This window comes from Brienomyrus brachyistius, chromosome 16 (assembly GCF_023856365.1).
Source record: "Brienomyrus brachyistius isolate T26 chromosome 16, BBRACH_0.4, whole genome shotgun sequence".
Taxonomy (NCBI): Eukaryota; Metazoa; Chordata; class Actinopteri; order Osteoglossiformes; family Mormyridae; genus Brienomyrus; species Brienomyrus brachyistius.
The window spans coordinates 10613482-10632865 of record NC_064548.1 but is presented as its reverse complement, the minus strand read 5'-3'; the positions used below and the strand labels follow the sequence as shown (position 1 = coordinate 10632865).

Genomic DNA, 19384 nt, shown 5'->3' with positions numbered 1-19384 from the left:
AAACTTTACAGTGACGGAACAATTAGCTGATGCATTTCTTACTGTAATTGCTTAGAATCAGCAGGTAAAGATATCGTAGGAAGTAATACAATGGAGGAAATTTGACTAAAACTGTAATAAGAGCCTTAATGGATGTGCCTGGGATACTGATGTGGCAGGAAGTAATTCAGCCTGAATATGCCCATTGATTAGAGGGATTTTAAAGTGAGCTGTTCCATTGACCTTGAAGAAAAACAGAAGCCAATTACTGTCAAACCAATTCTCCGATTCACTACTCCGATGCAGTAATCAAATCCTTTTAGGTCGCGGGGTGAAATAGGTTTTTGTGTTCTCCTTACACACTGTGAGCGTGGTCTTCTACCAGGAATTGGAGCTTCCAAGCGTGAATGTATTTTTCAGTGACAATTTTTCATGCATTTATGGTGGCCATTATACTGCTGAAATGGAAGCTTAATGAGTAGGGCTTTTTAGCTCTTAGAAACAGGGACTAAATAGAGACATTAAAGAACATCCATTTTGACTCATTCTGCAGGTTGAGATTTTTATGGATAATTAGGTATCCAGGCTATTTTTATGTTCTTACTTACAGAAAGTTGTAATCACTTTTGTTCCCCCTATGGCAAATTCTAAGATGGTACCAGTACTTTACCTTGCACTCACACCTTTTCAGCATCATGACGATGAAGCGTGCCTTAGTTAAATATAATACTACATCTGTGACTGAAAGGTCGCTGGATCAAATCTCAGGGTCAGCAGTGTGGTTTTACCGTTGGGCCCCTGGGCGCAAGGCCCTTTACCCTCAGTTGCTCCAGCGACTGGCTGAGCCTGTTTTCTCAAAAATGTCTGTCGACTTTGGGTGCATTCTAAATAAACTAAGTGTAACATGCTGGTGCAGTGGTTAGCGCTGTTGCCTCACACCTCTGGGACCCGGGTTCAAGTCTCCGCCTGGGTCACATGTGTGCGGAGTTTGCATGTTCTCCCCATGTCGTCGTGGGGTTTTCTCCGGGTACTCCGGTTTCCCCCCACAGTCCAAAAACATACTGAGGCTGATTGGAGTTACTAAATTGCCCATAGGTGTGCATGTGAGAGTGAATGGTGTGTGAGTGTGCCCTGCGATGGGCTGGCCCCCCATCCTGTGTTGTTCCCTGCCTCGTGCCCATTGCTTCCGGAATAGGCTCTGGACCCCCTGCGACCCAGTAGGATAAGCGGTTTGGAAATTGGATGGATGGTAACATTCTCATAGGACTGTGTACCAGCATGAAAGTTGCTTGCAGCGGTTGTTGTCTGTGCGCACCCTCATCCCAAACTTCTGCCCGAAACTTTTGCTGGCAATTGATTCCTGTTTAGAAGCATTTTTATGCAAAACCTGATAGCATTTATAAAGGGATACATTTGTAAAGCCTCCTGAAGTTATATATTTTATAATATATACAACTCATCCATGCATGTTACTTGACTGGTAAATACTGATTCTGTTTTTGCTAGTGTCCTTTCATATTGTCCATGGCTGTTGTTCTGCTTAGCGGGCCTTGGCTAAGTGAATAAAATGTAAAAGTAGTACCCTCCAGCATCGGCTACGCTAAACTTAAACATCTCCGCGATCTCAGTCGTCATGCGAGGCACGGCGTATTCTTGGGAGAGAGTGTAGATCTGAAGGGGGCTCTTCTTACGCTGAGCTACAAATAAACAAAGAGGGGAAAAACTTAACCCAAGGTCAGAAAGACAGGGAAAACGATGAGTTGCAAAATATATTCTTTTTTTCCCCCTATGCTGTGTTGAGCACTCCCCTTGTGGCCACTATGACAATGCAAAACAGCTGTGACCTTTGACATAAGAGTGGGGTCTCTAACCCCACTACTTCACTGAGAACACAGCTGACCAAGCCACAGATAGACCCTCTGTATAGTCACAGTTTCAATAATTGAATCTGATATGAAACAGCATTTTATGTTAAGCCTGTTTTACAAACCTTACAATAATAATAAGTCTTTCTTGTGACTTCATTTCAGGTTCTTTTGTATAATTTTCTTAAGTATAAACTTTACCGCGCAATATAAGATGACGCGTGAAATTGCTCTACCAATTAACGAGGAATATGGAGGAAATTTGCTTTTAATTGTTACTGTGTTGGCTGTGTTACTGCTGAGAGGTACGGTCGCTTTGAATGTTGTTTCACGTGAGTGTGATGCTCCTCGTTAATCTTACTTAACTTCCTAATTTTAAACTACTGATTTTCTACGTAATGGCTGCACGAGTTATCGCATTCTCTCTTTGACGCTGCTGCAAGGTCACCGATTCGAGGACAACCCCGGAGTGAGGCGCCACCTGGTGAAAAGGTCGTCCCGTAATCAGGTGACGCGATGCAGCATCAGCTCGCCTCCTAGGTCCGGCGTTCGGAAGAAGAAAAAGTCGGACAGGAAGACACATGACGTGAGACCTCCTCTGATCTGCGTACCAGCCGCCTGAGGACACCCGCATTATCCAAAGTGTTACACGAAACTGTTTTATTAAGGCGAGCTGCCAGTATGCTTATCTTCCAGTTTGGGCAAACTGTTTACTGTGCTGCTTAATCCTGAGAAAATTAATTGCATGGGCAGATCGCCTGCAGTGGAAATTTTGAAGCTTGAGTTCCCAACTGCATTACACAAGCCAATTTCAATATTTATTATAAGATCTGCTAATAGTTCTAAACAATGGGGGCTGGGCAGCTTACTCGGGCCACGGCTCTTGGCAACCACCTATTGATCCATTTCCTGGGTATCGACATCAAATCAAAGTTGGGGATTAATCACTAAAACCCAAAATTAATCACTTCAGAGGTTTTATTTTCTCTGCATGTTTACTCTGTCCTGCGTATTGCCTTTACAACTCAGATGTCTGCCTTGATAATCAGCCAAGCTCTTGTAGTAACCTGATCTTCAAAATTATAAGGTCTATTTGATACACTATCGCTCCAGTAAAACAATGCTTAGTCTGATGTGCGTGTATGTTTATCCTTCAGATCTGGATCTATGTGTTTGTTTGGCCAGGTGTTTGTGGAGCTGAACGAACTGATCGTGGATAAGAATGAGGACATGCACTGGAAGGAGAGGGCTCGCTGGATTAAGTTTGAGGAGGATGTTGAGGAGGAGACAGATCGCTGGGGGAAGCCTCATGTGGCCTCCCTGACCTTCCGTAGCCTGCTTGACCTGCGTAGGACCATCACTCATGGTGAGGACTGTCCACATCTCATGTTGTGGTGGTGACCACAGTTGCTCATGCTTCTTCTTAGGCCAGAGGTTCTGATATTGTTTTTTTTTTGTTTGTGGGTCAGAACAGGAAGGTTCCAGGTCCACTCTGTGTGAGTGGTGGGAAGGTATTGGTGTCCTGGGAGGGAGGCAAGGTCGTGTGTCAAGCTCTTAAATAATATGTTGCTGCATTACTAATAATATACTGTAGAATTGTTATTCTTTTTTTTCCTCTCTGGGCCCCGACAAACCAAATACAATATATTCATCCCTCATATTTGATCTTTGCGGAGTCAATGGAGGCTCTGATCAGGGCTCTCGAAAGACTGAGCAAGAAGTCTGAGTGTCTGGGCTTGCGAGTGTCCTAGATAAAAACCAAGATGCAGACCTTTAATGACTGCTTCTGATGGGCACAGCCATCAGTAGTGTGTCTGTATGCGGGGAGAATGTCGACCTTGCCCAGGGATTCACTTACCAGGGCAGCGACATTCATGTTTCTGGTGACTCTTCCTATGAAGTCCTATGGGGTCATATGGTGACTGGAAAGGGGTTTGTGACCCTTCCAATATCTTTGCAAGAGGTTGAATGTCCAAGTCTTTAGAGTCCTGGTGCTCCCTGTCTTGCTGTCTGGCTGTGAGACATGGACGCTGTCCAGTGAGCTGAGATGAAGACTGGACTCCTTCGGTACTGTGTCTCTTTGGAGGATTCTTGGGTACCGCTGGTTTGACTTTGTGTTGAACAAGCGATTGCTCGAGGAGACCTGAAGGAGGCACATTACCTGTACTGTGAGGGAGAGTGAGTTACGGCACTATGGCCATGTGATGCGTTTCCCTGAGGGTGATCCGGCTCGTGGGATCCTTGTTGCTGAGGACCCGGGCGGCTGGACCAGGCTGAGGGGACGCCCACGTAACACCTGGCTGTAGCAGATGGATGGCCATTTCCAGAGGGTTGGACTGGACCATGTGTCTGCCTGGGGGGGTCGTCAGCAGGGATCCTGTGGAGTTTTGCCGTGTGGTGGGCGCGGCAACGTGCTGCATCAGCGCATGCTCCCCAACCTGACCTGACCTGATCTGATATTTGGATGGCCATGTTGTTTTCCCTACTTGTTGTACATGTTTTGCTTAAGCCAGAACAGCTGTCCTTTGTGTTCCTTTCTCTGCTCCCATACCATCTTCCTCTCCCTGTATTCTGAAGTTTCAAACTGCCATTTTACACAACCCAGCCAACAGTTAGGAAATGTTGGCTTCTGGCTCCAAGTCAAAATTTGTCCCCTCCCAGGCACCGTGCTATTGGACCTGGAGCAGACCACACTGCCGGGCATTGCCCACCAGATAGTGGAGACCATGATCATCTCTGATCATATCAAGCCAGAGGACAGAGCCAATGTTCTCCGGGCTTTGCTCCTCAAACACAGGTCAGTATTGAGTACCTGGCCTGGCCTGGTTCTTTCAAAGTGAACTTTATTGTCATTGTGCACAAGCACAATGGAATGAGGTAGGAGACTATATTAGTGTTTCACACATACTACTAATAATAAAGTAGACAGTAGAGCAGAATAAGTAACATTACATTTAAAAAAAACGGTGAAACGATAAGTTGTCCATACAAAATGGTAGCTTCAGAGTTTACAGTGACATCACATAAAATGGCAGAAATAAATGGAAAGTAGCACAGTATTGGTTTCACTGTATGCCCGTTTGTCCATGCTTCCTGTTATTTCAATACAATTGAAATGCAATCCATATATTATGCTTTATCCAACATTTTTTGGATCCTCATCAGAGTGGCCAACAAGGATCATCCAGGGTTTGGCGATCTCGTTGGACACTAACACTCACGCATGTCACCAGAGTCTACAGTGTTTCCCAATCCAGTCCTCAGGGACACCAGACAGTCCATGTTTTTGCTTCCTCTCAGCTCCTAGTGCACGTGTACCAGGTATTTGGTGTTCCTGATTGGCTGGGAGCTGGGAGGGAGCAAAAATGTGGACTGTTCCGGGTGCCTGTGGACTGAGTTGGGAAACACTGGTCTACAGGGAATCATGACAGCATCCCCAGACTGACAAAATATATAATTTAACCAATTGTATCTTAAAGAAATAAAATTTTATTCAATAGTATGGGTCAAAATGCAACATATTTGTAGTATTATAGCTGTAGTACAATATCTTCTTTGATTTTTCAGTTCTCTTTTTATACCTCTGGTTCATGCTGGAGTGTCATCGTGCTCAGTATTTGGGGTAAAAGAAAACAACCCTCGCCATTTCCATGGCGGCCAGCTTTGCGTGGCGCTGACTCACATGTGTGGGCTGCAATCTAAATATTTATAGCTAATGGTATAAATATAGACGGACGATCCTCTGTGGAAAATGCCTCGGCTTTACAGATCGTGGCAGGAGGACACAGATTTTGTTTGGGACAAGCAAACAAACATGACCCCTGTTGCAATAAAACAGACGCACATAATGCCTTTAAACCTAGTGACAGCTCTTCCGATGCTGCCAAACCGAGGCATCTGCCCCCCCCCCCCCCCCACCACCAGACGTGGCGCCATTTGTAACGGGTGGGCCCTGGCCCAGCCTAATCTCTGGCTAGACGGCAGAGCCTGCACGTCGCTCCGAAGGGCTTCCCTCTGAACTGCTGCGCCAGCCCACATTAAACCTACACGACGGTGCGGAGGAGCCGGCACTGATTAGCGCTCCGTTACTGTACCTAGACACATGTCACCTCCAGCGGCGACCCAGCGATGCGTCCCGGCATCTCGCAGCAGTTTTCAGTGAGAAAGTGAGTGGAGTAAATCACTTCCCAGATATGTATTTATAGCGTGGAAAGAAGAGCAACGAGGAGCAGTGTGACCGCACCTGGCGCTCACTTGCCCCCCATAAGGATCACTTTGTTTTAAACGCTGCCTTGTGTCACACCTATTCCCTTGGTTTTTACCACTTCTGCACCTAAACAGGTGTGTAATGGGACTTGCTTGCTCCTTTTACTGATACTGACATCATCTGCTGGACTAGAAAACACTGATGCACCCCTCTGTCAGGGCGCATCTCTATCCAGTTATTTTATTGCAATTTTATTTTCCCCCAAAAATCAGTGAATATTTAAATTATTTCAGATTTTTTTCCATTTGTTAACGAACACAGTGGCATTTTCCGGGTGCACATTGCAATATGATGCAGCTATAAGGCATAGTAGGCCTTGCTCTATTGCGAATGTAGCCAAAATAAGGGGTATTTTTAGGCATGATGCAAAAGCCAAATAGATAAATATCACTGGGGTCAATCTGTATTAATAATGGGCTTAACAGAGTTAAAGGACAGTAAGATAAATAGTCTTAATTGGGCATAGTGCACTAGCCATGTGATGCAGTAGAGGTAGAGGCTAACCCCATGTCTAAATAATTAAAATATATTAAGAATTAATATATAGACCAGCAGTACATCTGGTGAAAATTTAAGGGATTTATGTACTTTTTTTTGGCATCATACATCCATCCATCCATCCATTTTCCAAACCGCTTATCCTATTGGGTCGCGGGGGGTCCGGAGCCTATCCCGGAATCAATGGGCACGAGGCAGGGAACAACCCAGGATGGGGGGCCAGCCCATCGCAGGGCACACTCACACACCATTCACTCACACATGCACACCTACGGGCAATTCAGGAACTCCAATTAGCCTCAGCATGTTTTTGGACTGTGGGGGGAAACCGGAGTACATGCAAACCCCACGACGACACGGGGAGAACATGCAAACTCCGCACACATGTGACCCAGGCGGAGACTCGAACCCGGGTCCCAGAGGTGTGAGGCGACAGTGCTAACCACTGCACCACCATGCCGCCCCTGGCATCATACATATAAAACATAAAAGGGAGGAGTGCCGGTGGCATGAAGTCATTATGCTGTTTTAAATATTGAAAAGCCACCCAGATGTATTAGAATGATGTGTGTGCTTGAGCATCGTTGATGTAATTTATACCGTGGCTGGATCTGGCCTCTCCATGCCTCTTGGTGGCTTACAGGTGAGACCACAAAGAAGGTTGCGGTGAAGACAGTAAAGCGCAGAGAAAGGTCACATCTATCTTCTGTGCTTTGAAACGGCTTTTCTTACAGCCACCCCAATGATGAAAAGGAAGGCTTCTTTCCCCACAACAGCTTGGTCCACGGGATGGGCAGCTCCCATCACAACCACAACCACGCGCCTGAGCCTCTGCTGCCCCCGGTGGCCGAATACCAAACTGAGCATCAGGAGAGCAAACCTCAGGAGCCTGACAAAGAGGTGTTTGTGAGCTTGTTTGTGAGTCTCCTGCCAATCGTACAGTGTCTGTGGTGTCGCCAGTCGTCTTAAATAAAAGTGGGTTCTCCACGTTTAATGCGTGTCAGCTTGCACTACTGAACAACTTTTTTCATGGAATTCTGGAAGGTCCGTGGTCTTCAGAGATCACTCACACAATCTTCAGAGTTGATCTTAGAGATAGAGAGGTCTGACTTTGGCCCAAAGCCTTTGAGAATTGGGCGTCAGGATTGGCATGATACCTCCAGCTGCTGCCCTAGCATCCATTCTTTGCAGCATAATAAGGTGTAGCATCTTCCATAAGAGTCACACATGACATATGCAGTTGGACAAGAGAAATTTCCACAGCTACTAGGGCTGAATTTGTTCCCTTGCAAGTTTACAGGTGTTTCACTGTGCTTTAAATGTGAAATGTTTAATGGCTGATAATGGGGAATTCTAATTAAAGTCATGTGCCGTTTGGTAATATTTCATGAACCTACTGCCTTGTCTCTGTAAAAAAAAAATGAGGCTCTACTTCTCCCCTTTACTTGTATTCGAAGCATCTATTAGAAAGGTATTAGGTCTCTGCTTTTGCCTTCATCGTGCAATTGTGAACGCTGCATGTTGAACTTCATCAATATCAAGCAGTACATAATAACAAATTTAAGTTAATATTTTTCTGCAAATGAAAGAAAGCAGTCCACCCCATCGCCGCTGAAGGCCATCCGGCTGCCAGATCCATGAAACTCCTGACGAAGATCCCCAAGGACGCTGAGGCCACAGTGGTCTTAGTGGGTAAGCCGTCACCAGCCACATTGGCTTTGGGCGTTTCCCACCAAGGGCACCAAAATATCATATGTATCCTTTTTTTTCCACAGCGGATTTGATTGCTGAGACATACATGCTGTGTGTAAAGCATTAAATACTGTTTTATTACACATACCGATTATAGAAATGCACAACAGGGTGGAGTAGACTGACTTTTGCAGGACCGCACTCTGGTTGATACAGTAATGTTCCCTGCTGTTACACTTGAGCTGTTTGGTAACAAACTTTAGCTGTCTCGATGGGATTTTTTAACTTTCACAAAACATCAAAAATGTCTAGAGGGTACGGATATCTGTTATTGGTATTGTTAGTCCTATAGAACCAGAATCCTATTATTTGCCCAAGTACAAATAGTACATGGAATTTGTTTTAGGGCAGGTTGTGGCATGAAGTGAACAATTTCAACAAATGCAATAAATGAATATGATAATTAGACTGGGAAAAAGGTAGACGTATAAGAAACTAGACATGCCATTAATGAATAAATACGTGGACTTATAAATAAACATGAGACAACTAAATGTAGGATACAAACAGTTTTGGGGCTTGTGCAAAATAAGATTATAAAGTTTGTAAAAGGAAACAGTGGGTGGCTGAGTATGGGAAGGCACTGTAAGTGCCAGTGTGCTTCTCATTGGTCCTTTTTATGGAAGATGCTCTTCGGATGGTGATTTGTTCTTGTCCTCAGGGCTCAGGCCCTTTTCTCTTAGCATTTACTATAGCTGAATTAAGCTAGTAACGTCAGATGTTAAGAGTATCCTACTGTGCTGGCTACATGTGGATGACCTGTACTTTGGTGTGTAGGGTGCGTGGACTTCCTGGAGCAGCCTGCCATGGCATTTGTCCGCCTTAATGAGGCCGTACTCCTCGAGTCGGTGTTAGAGGTACCAATACCGGTCCGCTTCCTCTTCCTGCTTTTGGGACCTAGCTATTTCAACATGGACTATCATGAGACCGGCCGGTCCATCTCCACTCTCATGTCTGACAAGGTGCGCTCCGTTTAATCTGTGCCTGAGTTCTCTGCTATCTTACAGGGCCTTTGCTTTCATTTCCGCATACAGTGCTAGACAGTTGTTTTAAAGTTCATACGTTTTATGTGCATATCTGCCTGTATTGTAAAACCCTGTTGTTGTAGTCAGCACTATTGCCAGTTCTGTGTAATCATATTATTTATGTAAGCTGCTACAAAAGTAATTTGATTTCTATCTGTAGAGATGGGTCTATAACATCTCTTTTGTTTTTGTTGGGAGGGCCACCCTATCGTGACTTAATATGCATTGTGTTATAGTAAATTCTGTGACAAATTGTGGACCCAGTCAAACGTTTGGACACTCCTGCCATTAATGCATTATCTCTATTTTAACTATGTTATTTGCCTTATAGTAAAACGACAATGAAGTAATACATATTCCATATTGCACCAACCAGGAAATATTTTCAATATCTCAGAACTTTCTCAAATTTTATACTCTTCGAAATAGTCATATTTAGCTTCGATGACAGTATTGCAGACTCCTGTCATTTCTTAAACTAGCTTCTAGATGTAGCCACCTGCAATGCTTCTCCAGCAGTCCTGAAGGATTTTCCACAAATTCTGGACACAAGTTGTTCTTACCTTGTTCTTACTCTTCAATCCAGCTGATCCTAGACCAGCTATATGGGGTTTAGCTTAGAAGATTTTGTGGGTGAGCACTGTCACAGCACTCTATCTCTTTTCCTGTTCACAAGATAATAATACACAAACTTGAAGTGTGCTAAGAGAAATATATTTTGTGTGTGTGTGACACCCACATGTTAAATAAAATCATAGCTCTCCACCCCATTGTCCCTTTTCCATAATTGAGACAATGCAGAGGACAATCACTAGTAGCTGTTAGATACAATACTTCATGTAGTATAGCTCTTAAGCTTCCTGAAAACCTTCCAGACCTTCCATGAAGTGGCCTACTTCGCGGATGACCGTCAGGACCTTCTCAATGGCATCAATGAGTTCCTGGACTGCAGCATCGTGATTCCACCTTCTGATGTGGAAGGGAAAGATCTGCTGAAGAGTGTGTCCTCCTTCCAGAAGGAGATGCTCCGCAAGAGGAAAGAAAGGGGGAAGAAAGGCATGAATGCCACGGCAGGGTCTGAATTTGAGACCAAGGGTATGTCAATTTGGGCCACATTGGGAGGATTTAGTGGTGGCCATCTCTGATAGGTTGATTGGTGGCTTTGAGGTAAGGGATCTGTCCTAGCAATTTGAAGGTTGTTGGTTCAAATCCTGTGAATGCCGTGAGTGATCCTACTCCATTGGGCCCTTGAGAAAGGCCTTTAAACTGCAACTGCTTTCCCCTGGGCATAACATTAATTTACATCCAGCCTTGTAAGGAGGTCCTCCATCTTACAGGGAAGATTGGGGGTTGGTGGCAGGATTGGCACTCCAGCCTCTGGAAAAAACTCGTTCTGGTCCATTTGGACTGGTGTGGTGCTGAGGTATCACCCGCTGCACAGCTGCACTCAGGTTCTCATCCCTGAGGTGGTTTGTTGTGTGGCAGGTGTGGCAAAGTGCTGTAATCAGAGTGTTACTCCATACCTTTCTAATTTCTGATGCATCACTCTGTAGGTGGGATATTTTGTTGGTCTTAAAATGGTTAATCAAATTAGGATTAGACATAATGGCACAGAAATAACGTAGGTTAAAGTAAATTTGCTTGAATAGAAATTGAACAGAATAACCCAACAATTTGTGGGAGGATGGAAGACCCAGTTTCTGAATCATGAATGAAAGTATCCTATAGGGCTTGAACAGATCCATGCATTATGACGAGGTCAATGTGATTCTGTTACAGAGGTGCTCCTGGAAGAACAGGAGGAGGAGGAGGTGCTAGAGGTGGATCCTCTTAAGCGCTCCGGGATCCCATTCGGAGGCCTGATACATGACATCCGTCGCCGTTACCCCCACTATGTAAGCGACATTCAGGACGCCATGGACACACAGTGCGTGGCTGCCATTATATTTATCTACTTCGCTGCGCTCTCGCCAACCATCACTTTTGGGGGACTGCTGGGTGAGTGCTGGCTGTGGAAAAACGAGCAGAAACAATTAACTCTGACAGGTGTGTTTGCATTCTGCTGAGAAAATGCAGATTAGTTTGTTTTGACATAAAGTTGCGGGCCCTAAGTGTCATTTGTGTGTGATTTTATACCTGTATTAATAACATGTACCTACAGCATGTATAATTTGCTCCAAAAGAAGTAGCATTGACATTTCTCTATGAATTTAAATTGTTTGTAAAGAACTATGGTCTAATTAATGAGTGATTCGTTTTCTCTTTGTGTCTCTGCGTTTCCTTCCATGCAGGAGAAAAAACAGACGGGATGATGGGAGTGTCAGAGCTTATCGTGTCCACGGCCACACTTGGGGTGTTGTTTTCTTTGCTAGCTGGGCAACCCCTGCTCATCATCGGATTCTCAGGGCCCCTGCTGGTGTTTGAGGAAGCTTTTTACAACGTAAATCTGCTGTTTGCTCATTTAGCTAATCTAGAGGAGACTGGGCCAAGGCAGAGTACAACCAGCTATAATGATAGCATTATTTATTATTGTTATCAGTCATTGCTGAGCGGACTGTTTGAGCCAAAGAACCTTAATTAGGTCTTTTGTGAAAATTGCCCTTTCAAACAGAAGACCATGTTTCCTAATCTCCATCCCTCTCTGTCGCTCCCCCAGTTTTGTCAGGCTCACGGATTTGAGTACCTGACCGCCCGAGTCTGGATCGGGTTTTGGTTGATCTTCATCGTTTTGGTCATCGTGGCTGCAGAGGGCAGCTTCCTGGTCCGATATATCACCCCTTTCACACAAGAGATTTTCGCCTTCCTCATCTCGCTGATCTTTATCTATGAAACGTTCTCCAGGCTTATTCAGGTGAAGGTCTCCCTCTGACAGCGATGGTATTTGGAGTTTTGGACTTATGCCTGTGAGATGATGATGTTGATAATGATGATGATGATGATGATTCTGCATGAATGTCTCAGGTGCTCCCCAAATAGCCTTTGCTTAGCCTGACAAAACTCCACTTCAGGTCTTCCAGGAGCATCCGTTGCTGAAGAGTTACCCAGCAGTGACCCCCCATCCTGCTGTAAACCTTGTTGAACATCACGAAGAGGACCACCACGGTCACATGCTTATGCAGCCCAACACGGCTCTGCTGTCCCTGGTTCTGATGCTGGGGACATTTTTTGTGGCCTTCTTCCTCAGGAAGTTTAGGAACAGTAGGTTCTTGGGTGGAAAGGTAGAGTATGGCATCTGATCTGCAAACTCTCAGCAGTGCTCTGTTCTTTCACCTGAAAGTCATAGTGACAAAATGTGTTTATTGTCTGATCATTGAGGCCAGAAGAATTATCGGGGACTTTGGAATTCCGATCTCTATCCTCTGTTCCGTGATCGTGGATTGTGCCATCCCTGACACCTATACTCAGGTGACTCTCTGTCCAATCTTTCATGTATATATCATAAAATTTATTTCTGTATTTCTCAAAAGATGGAATGGTATGTTTGCATCGTTTTTCCATCTATCAATTCATGTTAAATAGACACCTATCCAGTCAGGACTATCCTGGAAAGTGTGTGTGTGTGTATATATATTAGATTTATATTACATTGTGAGGACCAACTATCCCCCACAATGTTATAAAAAACATGTTATTTTGACATGATTATTTTGACCCTTTTTCAGGTCCCCATGAAGATCTGTGAATGCAATCAAAAACCTAAAAATGTGTCATATTTTGTTTGCTTACGTATGATTAAGACTAGGGCTGGGTCGGGGTTAAGGTCATTGTGTGGAGATAAGAGTTCTCAGCGTGCGCTCCTTACCTTGTGAAATTTCCTCACTACTGAATAACCACATTCTTTCCTGTCTCATTTGGTGCTTTCAGAAGATCAATGTACCCTCTGGCTTCTCAGTCACATCACCTGACAAGCGAGGCTGGTTTATCAGCCCGTTTGGGGATAGACATCCTTTCCCCATCTGGATGATGGGAGCCTCAGCTGTCCCAGCCCTGCTGGTCTTCATCTTAATCTTCATGGAGACACAGATTACCTCGTAAGTCCGTTGTAACCATTCTGGTCTAGATTAACGGATGATTTGGTCAAGTTAAGTGGTCTGTGGTAGACAATGAAATCTTTCAGAAAAGACCCATACGACCCCACGTGAGTGAATATTTGCTGCAGGTGTTTTTAGAATTTAGTGATTAATTGTCACTGTTGACACACCACAGCACACAGAACACAACATTGTCAATTGCATGACAATGTGTTCTCTGTATTTAACCCATATGTGACAATGTGACATAGCAGGGGGCAGCTAATTCAGCACCTGGAGACAGGGGCGCCGCTAGCAATTTTGGGCCCTATGACAAAATATGAGGTTGGGCCCCCCTACCACACCCATTCAGATCTCTGGGGGGCCCTAAAGGGCGTGGGCCCTTAGAATTGTCCCAACTTTCCCCCCCTTAGCAGCGCCCCTGCCTGGAGGGCAGTGCTTGGGGGCGGTACCTTGGTCAGGGTACCTCAGTGGTGCCTTGCTGGTCGAGCAAGTGCGCATCCCTAACCATTAAGCCACCACTGCCCGATTTTGGCACTGGATTCCAGTTTGTCTCTGTAAGTTTGATTCCAGTTTGTCTCTGTGAGTTTATATTGGACTACTGCGATCTCTGACGCTCCCAGGTTGATCTTAAGTAAGAAGGAGCGCCGTCTGGTCAAAGGCTCCGGATTCCATCTCGACCTGCTCCTCATTGTCTTGCTGGGGGCCGTCTGCCCCCTGTTCGGCCTGCCCTGGTTGACGGCCACCACCGTGCGCTCCGTCACCCACGTCAACGCACTGACTGTCATGAGCAAAGCCACTGCCCCTGGGGAGCAGCCGATGATTCAGGAGGTCAAAGATCAGAGGATCACCGGCATGATGGTCTCTCTGCTAATAGGTGAGGCTTGGCTCCCAATCCATTTGCTCTGCTCATGTTCCCTTCTGCTTCTCATCATTATGAGTTGCTGGCCTACTGCAGTGCTCCATGAATGGCCTTGCCCCACCTCTATATCCCAGGCATGTCCATTGTGATGAAGAATGTGCTGCGACACATCCCATTGGCTGTACTCTTTGGGATCTTCTTATATATGGGCATCACTTCTCTCACTGGGATACAGCTATATGAGCGCATCATGCTCATGGTCACACCTGCCAAGCACCATCCTGACCACATCTATGTCACTAAGGTAACCAAAGCTGAAACCAATGAGAGTCAGGCAGTGCAGTTAAACAGCTCAGTTGGGTTGTTTTGATGGCTGTATGTAACTGTAGATTTATCTGGGGTAATATGTTAATTCTGTAGATGTCGATTTCAGAATATCTGAATGCCCTTCAGAATATCTGTTGCGATTGAATAGTATTAAAATATAGAGGTGTGTCTCCCAACACCCACTAGGTGGAGCCCAAACAATCTAGCCCGCAAATATATAGTTAGGTAAACACTACTAGAAAAGATGGTGATGTACAGTGTTCATGTTCCTCAGGGCGTGCTTGTTTTTGTGTTTGTCTATGTGCCCATGGGCTTTGACTTGAAGGTGAAGACCTGGCGCATGAACATGTTCACGGTCATCCAACTGATGTGCATCGCGCTGCTCTGGGTCGTCAAGTCCACTGTTGCCTCGTTGGCTTTCCCCTTTGTACTTATCATGACTGTACCCCTACGCCGTTTGATTCTCACGCGTGTCTTTGAGGAACGGGAGCTGAAAGCGGTGAGTGTGCCTGTTTTAGCCCTCCTATGTCTTTTCTCAGGGTGGTGGTGGTGATTTGCTAAGTTGACGCCCCCTTAAAAGACAGCAGGCACCTACACTATATTGCCAAAAGTATTGGGGCACCTGCCTTTACACACACATGAATAACATCCCATTCTTAATACATAGGCTTTCATGTGGAGTTGGCCCACCCTTTGTAGCTATAACAGCTTCAACTCTTCTGGGAAGGCTGTCCACAAGGTTTAGGAGTGTGTTTATGGGAACTTTTGACCATTCTTCCAGGAGAGGATTTGTGAGGTCCAGCACTGATGTTGGATGAATAATTGATCCCAAAGGTGTTCTGTCAGGTTGAGGTCAGGGCTCTGTGCAGGCCAGTCAAGTTCTTCCACACCAGACTCGCTCATCCATGTCCTTATGGACCTTGCTTTGTGCACTGGTGCACAGTCAGGTTAAAACAGGAAGGGGCCATCCCTAAACTGTTCCCACAAAGTTGGGAGCATGAAATTGTCCAAAATGGCTTCAAATGCTGCAACATTGAGAATTCCTTTCACTGGAACTAAGGGGCCAAGACCAACCCCTGAAAAACAACCCCACACCATAATCCCCCCTCTACCAAACTTCACACTTGGCATAATGCAGTCAGGCAAGTACCGTTCTCCTGGCATCTCCCAAACTCAGACTGATCCATCAGATTGCGAGACAGAGAAGCGTGATTCGTCACTCCAGAGAACACGTCTCCACTGCTCTAGAGTCCAGTAGCGATGTGCTTTACACCACTGCATCCGACGCTCTGCATTGCATTTGGAGATGCAAGGCTTGGATGCAGCTGCTCAGCCATGGAAACCCATTCCATGAAGTTCTCTATGCACTGTTCTTGAGCTAATCTTAAGGCCACATGAAGTTGGGAGATCTGTAGCTATTGACTCTGCAGACAGTTGGCGACTACTGCACACTGTGCTCCTCAGCATGTGTTGTCCCTGCTCTGTTATTTTACGTGGCCTACCACTTCCTGGCTGAGTTGCTGTTGTTCCCAATTGCTTCTACTTTGTTATAATACCACTAACATGTGACCGTGGAATATTTAGTAGTGAGAAAATTTCACAAATTGCACAGGTGACATCCTATCACGGAACCATGGTTGAATTCACTGAGCTCCTGAGTGCGACTTGTTCTTTCACAAATGTTTGTAGAAGCAGTCTGCATGCCTAGGTACTTTCTTTTATACACCTGTGTCTATGGAAGTGATTGGAAAACCTGCATGGCTGCCCCTCACATCAGGTTCACATGTCTAATGATTTGTTCTCTAGTCAATTTATTGAGTAGTTTCTGAACAGTAGATCACTTTTTAGAAATGACTGGTTGATTGAGTTGATGTCTATATTTTTTGTAGCTGGATTCAGAGGATGGCATCCCCAATTTTGATGAAAATGGAAAGGATGAATACAATGAGCTTCACATGAACGTGTGATGCTCACGCATGCGGAAGACACTAACGGCTTTCCCCAGAGCAGCAGAACTCACCAATGACTGCAAACGAAAGCAGGACTGTGCAAACTCAGTTGTAGGTACATATGCACGGTTGACCACGTAGCATACAAGATAGAACCTTTGAGGTTTTGAGTCTATGGTTGTATTACTTTATCCATATGAGAAACATTTGTAGATGTGCATTTGTTAAGAAGAACTACATTTTGAGGTTGTATTTTATTTGATTTCTGTTTTATGTTTTGTATCAACTATTGTTATGATTACCGATATATATATATAAGTTGTTTTGTATGAAGCCCAAAGTTTCTTTGAAGCCAAGCGGTATGACACAACATTCATAATGGACACTAAGCGCCAACAGAGCAATGCCAACCCACTGACACGACCCGATTCCTTAGGGACATGGTTACAGTTCCAGGGCTTCTAGGCTGCTCATTCCAAGCTTGTATAGCTTGTCTTGCTGTAATGTTTCCAGCAGGGCGGGAAAGTTTTGGCAAAGCAGTAGATCATCAGTAATTTGGAGTTTACAGGAGAGCTATGTCCAAGAGCACAATTTCTCAGTATTTTCTTAGGAAAATGTATGTACATTTTGGTGTGTGTTTATCACCTAAAACTGAAATGTTCTTTTTTTTCCCATTAGTCTGTGAATTATTTGTTAGTATGTGTACAGTAGAGTCTTTTTTAATTTAACTTTCCTGAACCTGCTACTGGAAATCCTGAAGTGGGATTATCGAATACCGGAATACTGACGATTGTCTCTTCATAATTTCCATAGCCTTAATGATGTACTGTACAGTAATTTAATGTTGGAGAATGTCATCGCATTTGTAGCATATGTAATTCTCTTTAAAGTGTGGATGACACTGGAAATAAACAGAGTGGTTTTATACAGTCTTTTTTCTCACATTTCCTGATTCTCCTCCGCCCCCCCCCCCCCCCCCCCCCCCCCCAGCAGAAGGCAATCGCTATATGTTCCTGGAGAAGGAAAATTAGTTATGCAGCAAAGGGCCCTGAACACTTCACTGCTCTGTGACAAAGAAAATAACACTTAATGTGGCATCAGCCCAAATGTCGATCTGTAATCAGAACTGCCGCAGCGTGCCAAGAACCATCATAATACTATTACATTTAGTAAAGCCTGTTATGCAGAACACCCAAACTGTTGTGCTTTCCCCAGTTTTCAAATAACATGCCTTTTCTCCATTCACAAACTGCGGTCGTGCTGTATATTTTAGTTTGAAAGGGGGAATCAAATAAAACTGCCCTTCAAACTGCAAACAGTGCACTGTCCATCAAATCTCTCATGTGGTGTTGCTGTTTACACAAAAGGGGGCCTCTTTGGGAAAGCCTTTTGACAGCACGAGTGGACCAAGAGGTGACGGTCTTGCGCTGATTTTTAGCTCAAGCGGAGGCTGAGAGAAAGAAATATCAGCAAATCTCAGGCAGCATTTCGATACATCTTAAATGTTTTGTTGTTGCTGTTTTTATAAAATCAGATACGTGTTAGACATTCTGAAACTTAAGGTGCTACGGATCATTACTGCATCACACTCTAAATGTGATTATTTTTCGTGTGTATTCTGCTCCGCCTGATCGGTTTGCAGCAAACTGATCTGGCGCCAAATCGATGTAAATCGGGGCCTGCATTTCTCGAGGATTTCTCTGCTACTGTTTTGTGAGATCGCCGATAGAGCGAATAATGGACACCGGCCGGCGCAGCAATGCAAGTCAGCAGAGCGCCTTCAGTCCCACTTCAGTGCTTGTTTGAATTCAGCAGACACTGGTTTTTGCAGCCGAATGGTTTTTTAGACTAGTTGTTTATTATCATGCAGTGCAGAGGCTGAGTGGTCAGCACTGTGACCCCAGACCTCCTGGGTTATGGGTTCAGTTCCTACCCCCAGCCCTCTGTGTGTGGAATTCACATGTTCTCCTTGTCCTCACGTGGGTTTCCTCCAGGTTTTCCTCTGCAGTCCAAAAACATGGACTTAGGTGAACCGAGATCTCTAAACTGCTCAGTGTGAGTGCACTCCCTGCTATGGGCTGATATCCCATCCAGGATATCCCTGCCTCGTGCCCTGTGTTTCCTGGGACAGGCTCCAGCCATACACGACCCTGCACTCGATAAGCAGTTGCGGAAGATGGATGGAAGTTTACTAGAATCATTTCCTTGGGTCTAAATGGCTTTTGGAAGTGCTAAGAATGTGCTAATGATTGTTAAATTGCCACTGAACCTAGGAATGAGAGTCTAGCCACTCAGAAACATTAGATTGTCATTTAACTCAATATTTTATATCAGCTTGTTTTTCTATCATATATAAAATTGTGAACCATTCTGGAATATGGGGAATATGCTGAAAATTTCCACTTATATGTATAACTGCTGTTTAAAAAATGAAAAAGCTACTTTTGAGCAGATGGTGCTGAGTTTGTGCTGAATAAAGCACACATAACACTTTGGGATAAATGTTTTTAGATAGGTGAAATATTTTAAAATGTCAAGGCATGTCAGAATACCCCGAAAGTGACTCAAAATAGGCATTATTGTTATTTTCTAAGAACACCTGTTGATTGGAACTAAAAAAAATATCCATACCTACAATATAAAAAAATATGCATATGCAAAAATTGTTGTCAAGGTCATTTAAGTCATTGTCCCTCTGGGCCACCCTTGAGGCTGGTGACCTTTTAATATTATGCAGATACAGCATTTTACAACCTGTAACATTAGGCTACACCTTGTACCCTCACATTCACATTTACATTTTCTTTATTTAACAGATGCTTTTGTCCA

The 19384-nt window shown here is 44.6% G+C and overlaps 1 protein-coding gene across 10 annotated transcripts in view; it reads left to right on the top strand.

The window, feature by feature from the left end:
- LOC125710070 (anion exchange protein 3-like) overlaps positions 1-17480 on the top strand; it is a 40071-nt gene extending 22591 nt beyond the window's left edge. For 4 of the 10 annotated variants that reach the window (XM_048979258.1, XM_048979263.1, XM_048979259.1 and 1 more), the window contains 17 exons: positions 2288-2430; positions 3030-3210; positions 4506-4641; positions 7344-7527; positions 8199-8301; positions 9139-9323; positions 10262-10481; positions 11166-11432; positions 11678-11826; positions 12043-12237; positions 12395-12604; positions 12702-12791; positions 13251-13417; positions 14041-14294; positions 14414-14583; positions 14932-15105; positions 16496-17480. In XM_048979258.1, the coding sequence (XP_048835215.1) occupies positions 2288-2430; positions 3030-3210; positions 4506-4641; positions 7344-7527; positions 8199-8301; positions 9139-9323; positions 10262-10481; positions 11166-11432; positions 11678-11826; positions 12043-12237; positions 12395-12604; positions 12702-12791; positions 13251-13417; positions 14041-14294; positions 14414-14583; positions 14932-15105; positions 16496-16573 (2906 nt within the window). In that variant the 3' untranslated portion in view covers positions 16574-17480. The remainder of the gene's footprint in view (positions 1-2287; positions 2431-3029; positions 3211-4505; positions 4642-7343; positions 7528-8198; positions 8302-9138; positions 9324-10261; positions 10482-11165; positions 11433-11677; positions 11827-12042; positions 12238-12394; positions 12605-12701; positions 12792-13250; positions 13418-14040; positions 14295-14413; positions 14584-14931; positions 15106-16495) is intronic. The other 6 variants (XM_048979260.1, XM_048979265.1, XM_048979267.1 and 3 more) reach the window with 3 other exon arrangements.
- Positions 17481-19384: the final 1904 nt, after the last annotated feature.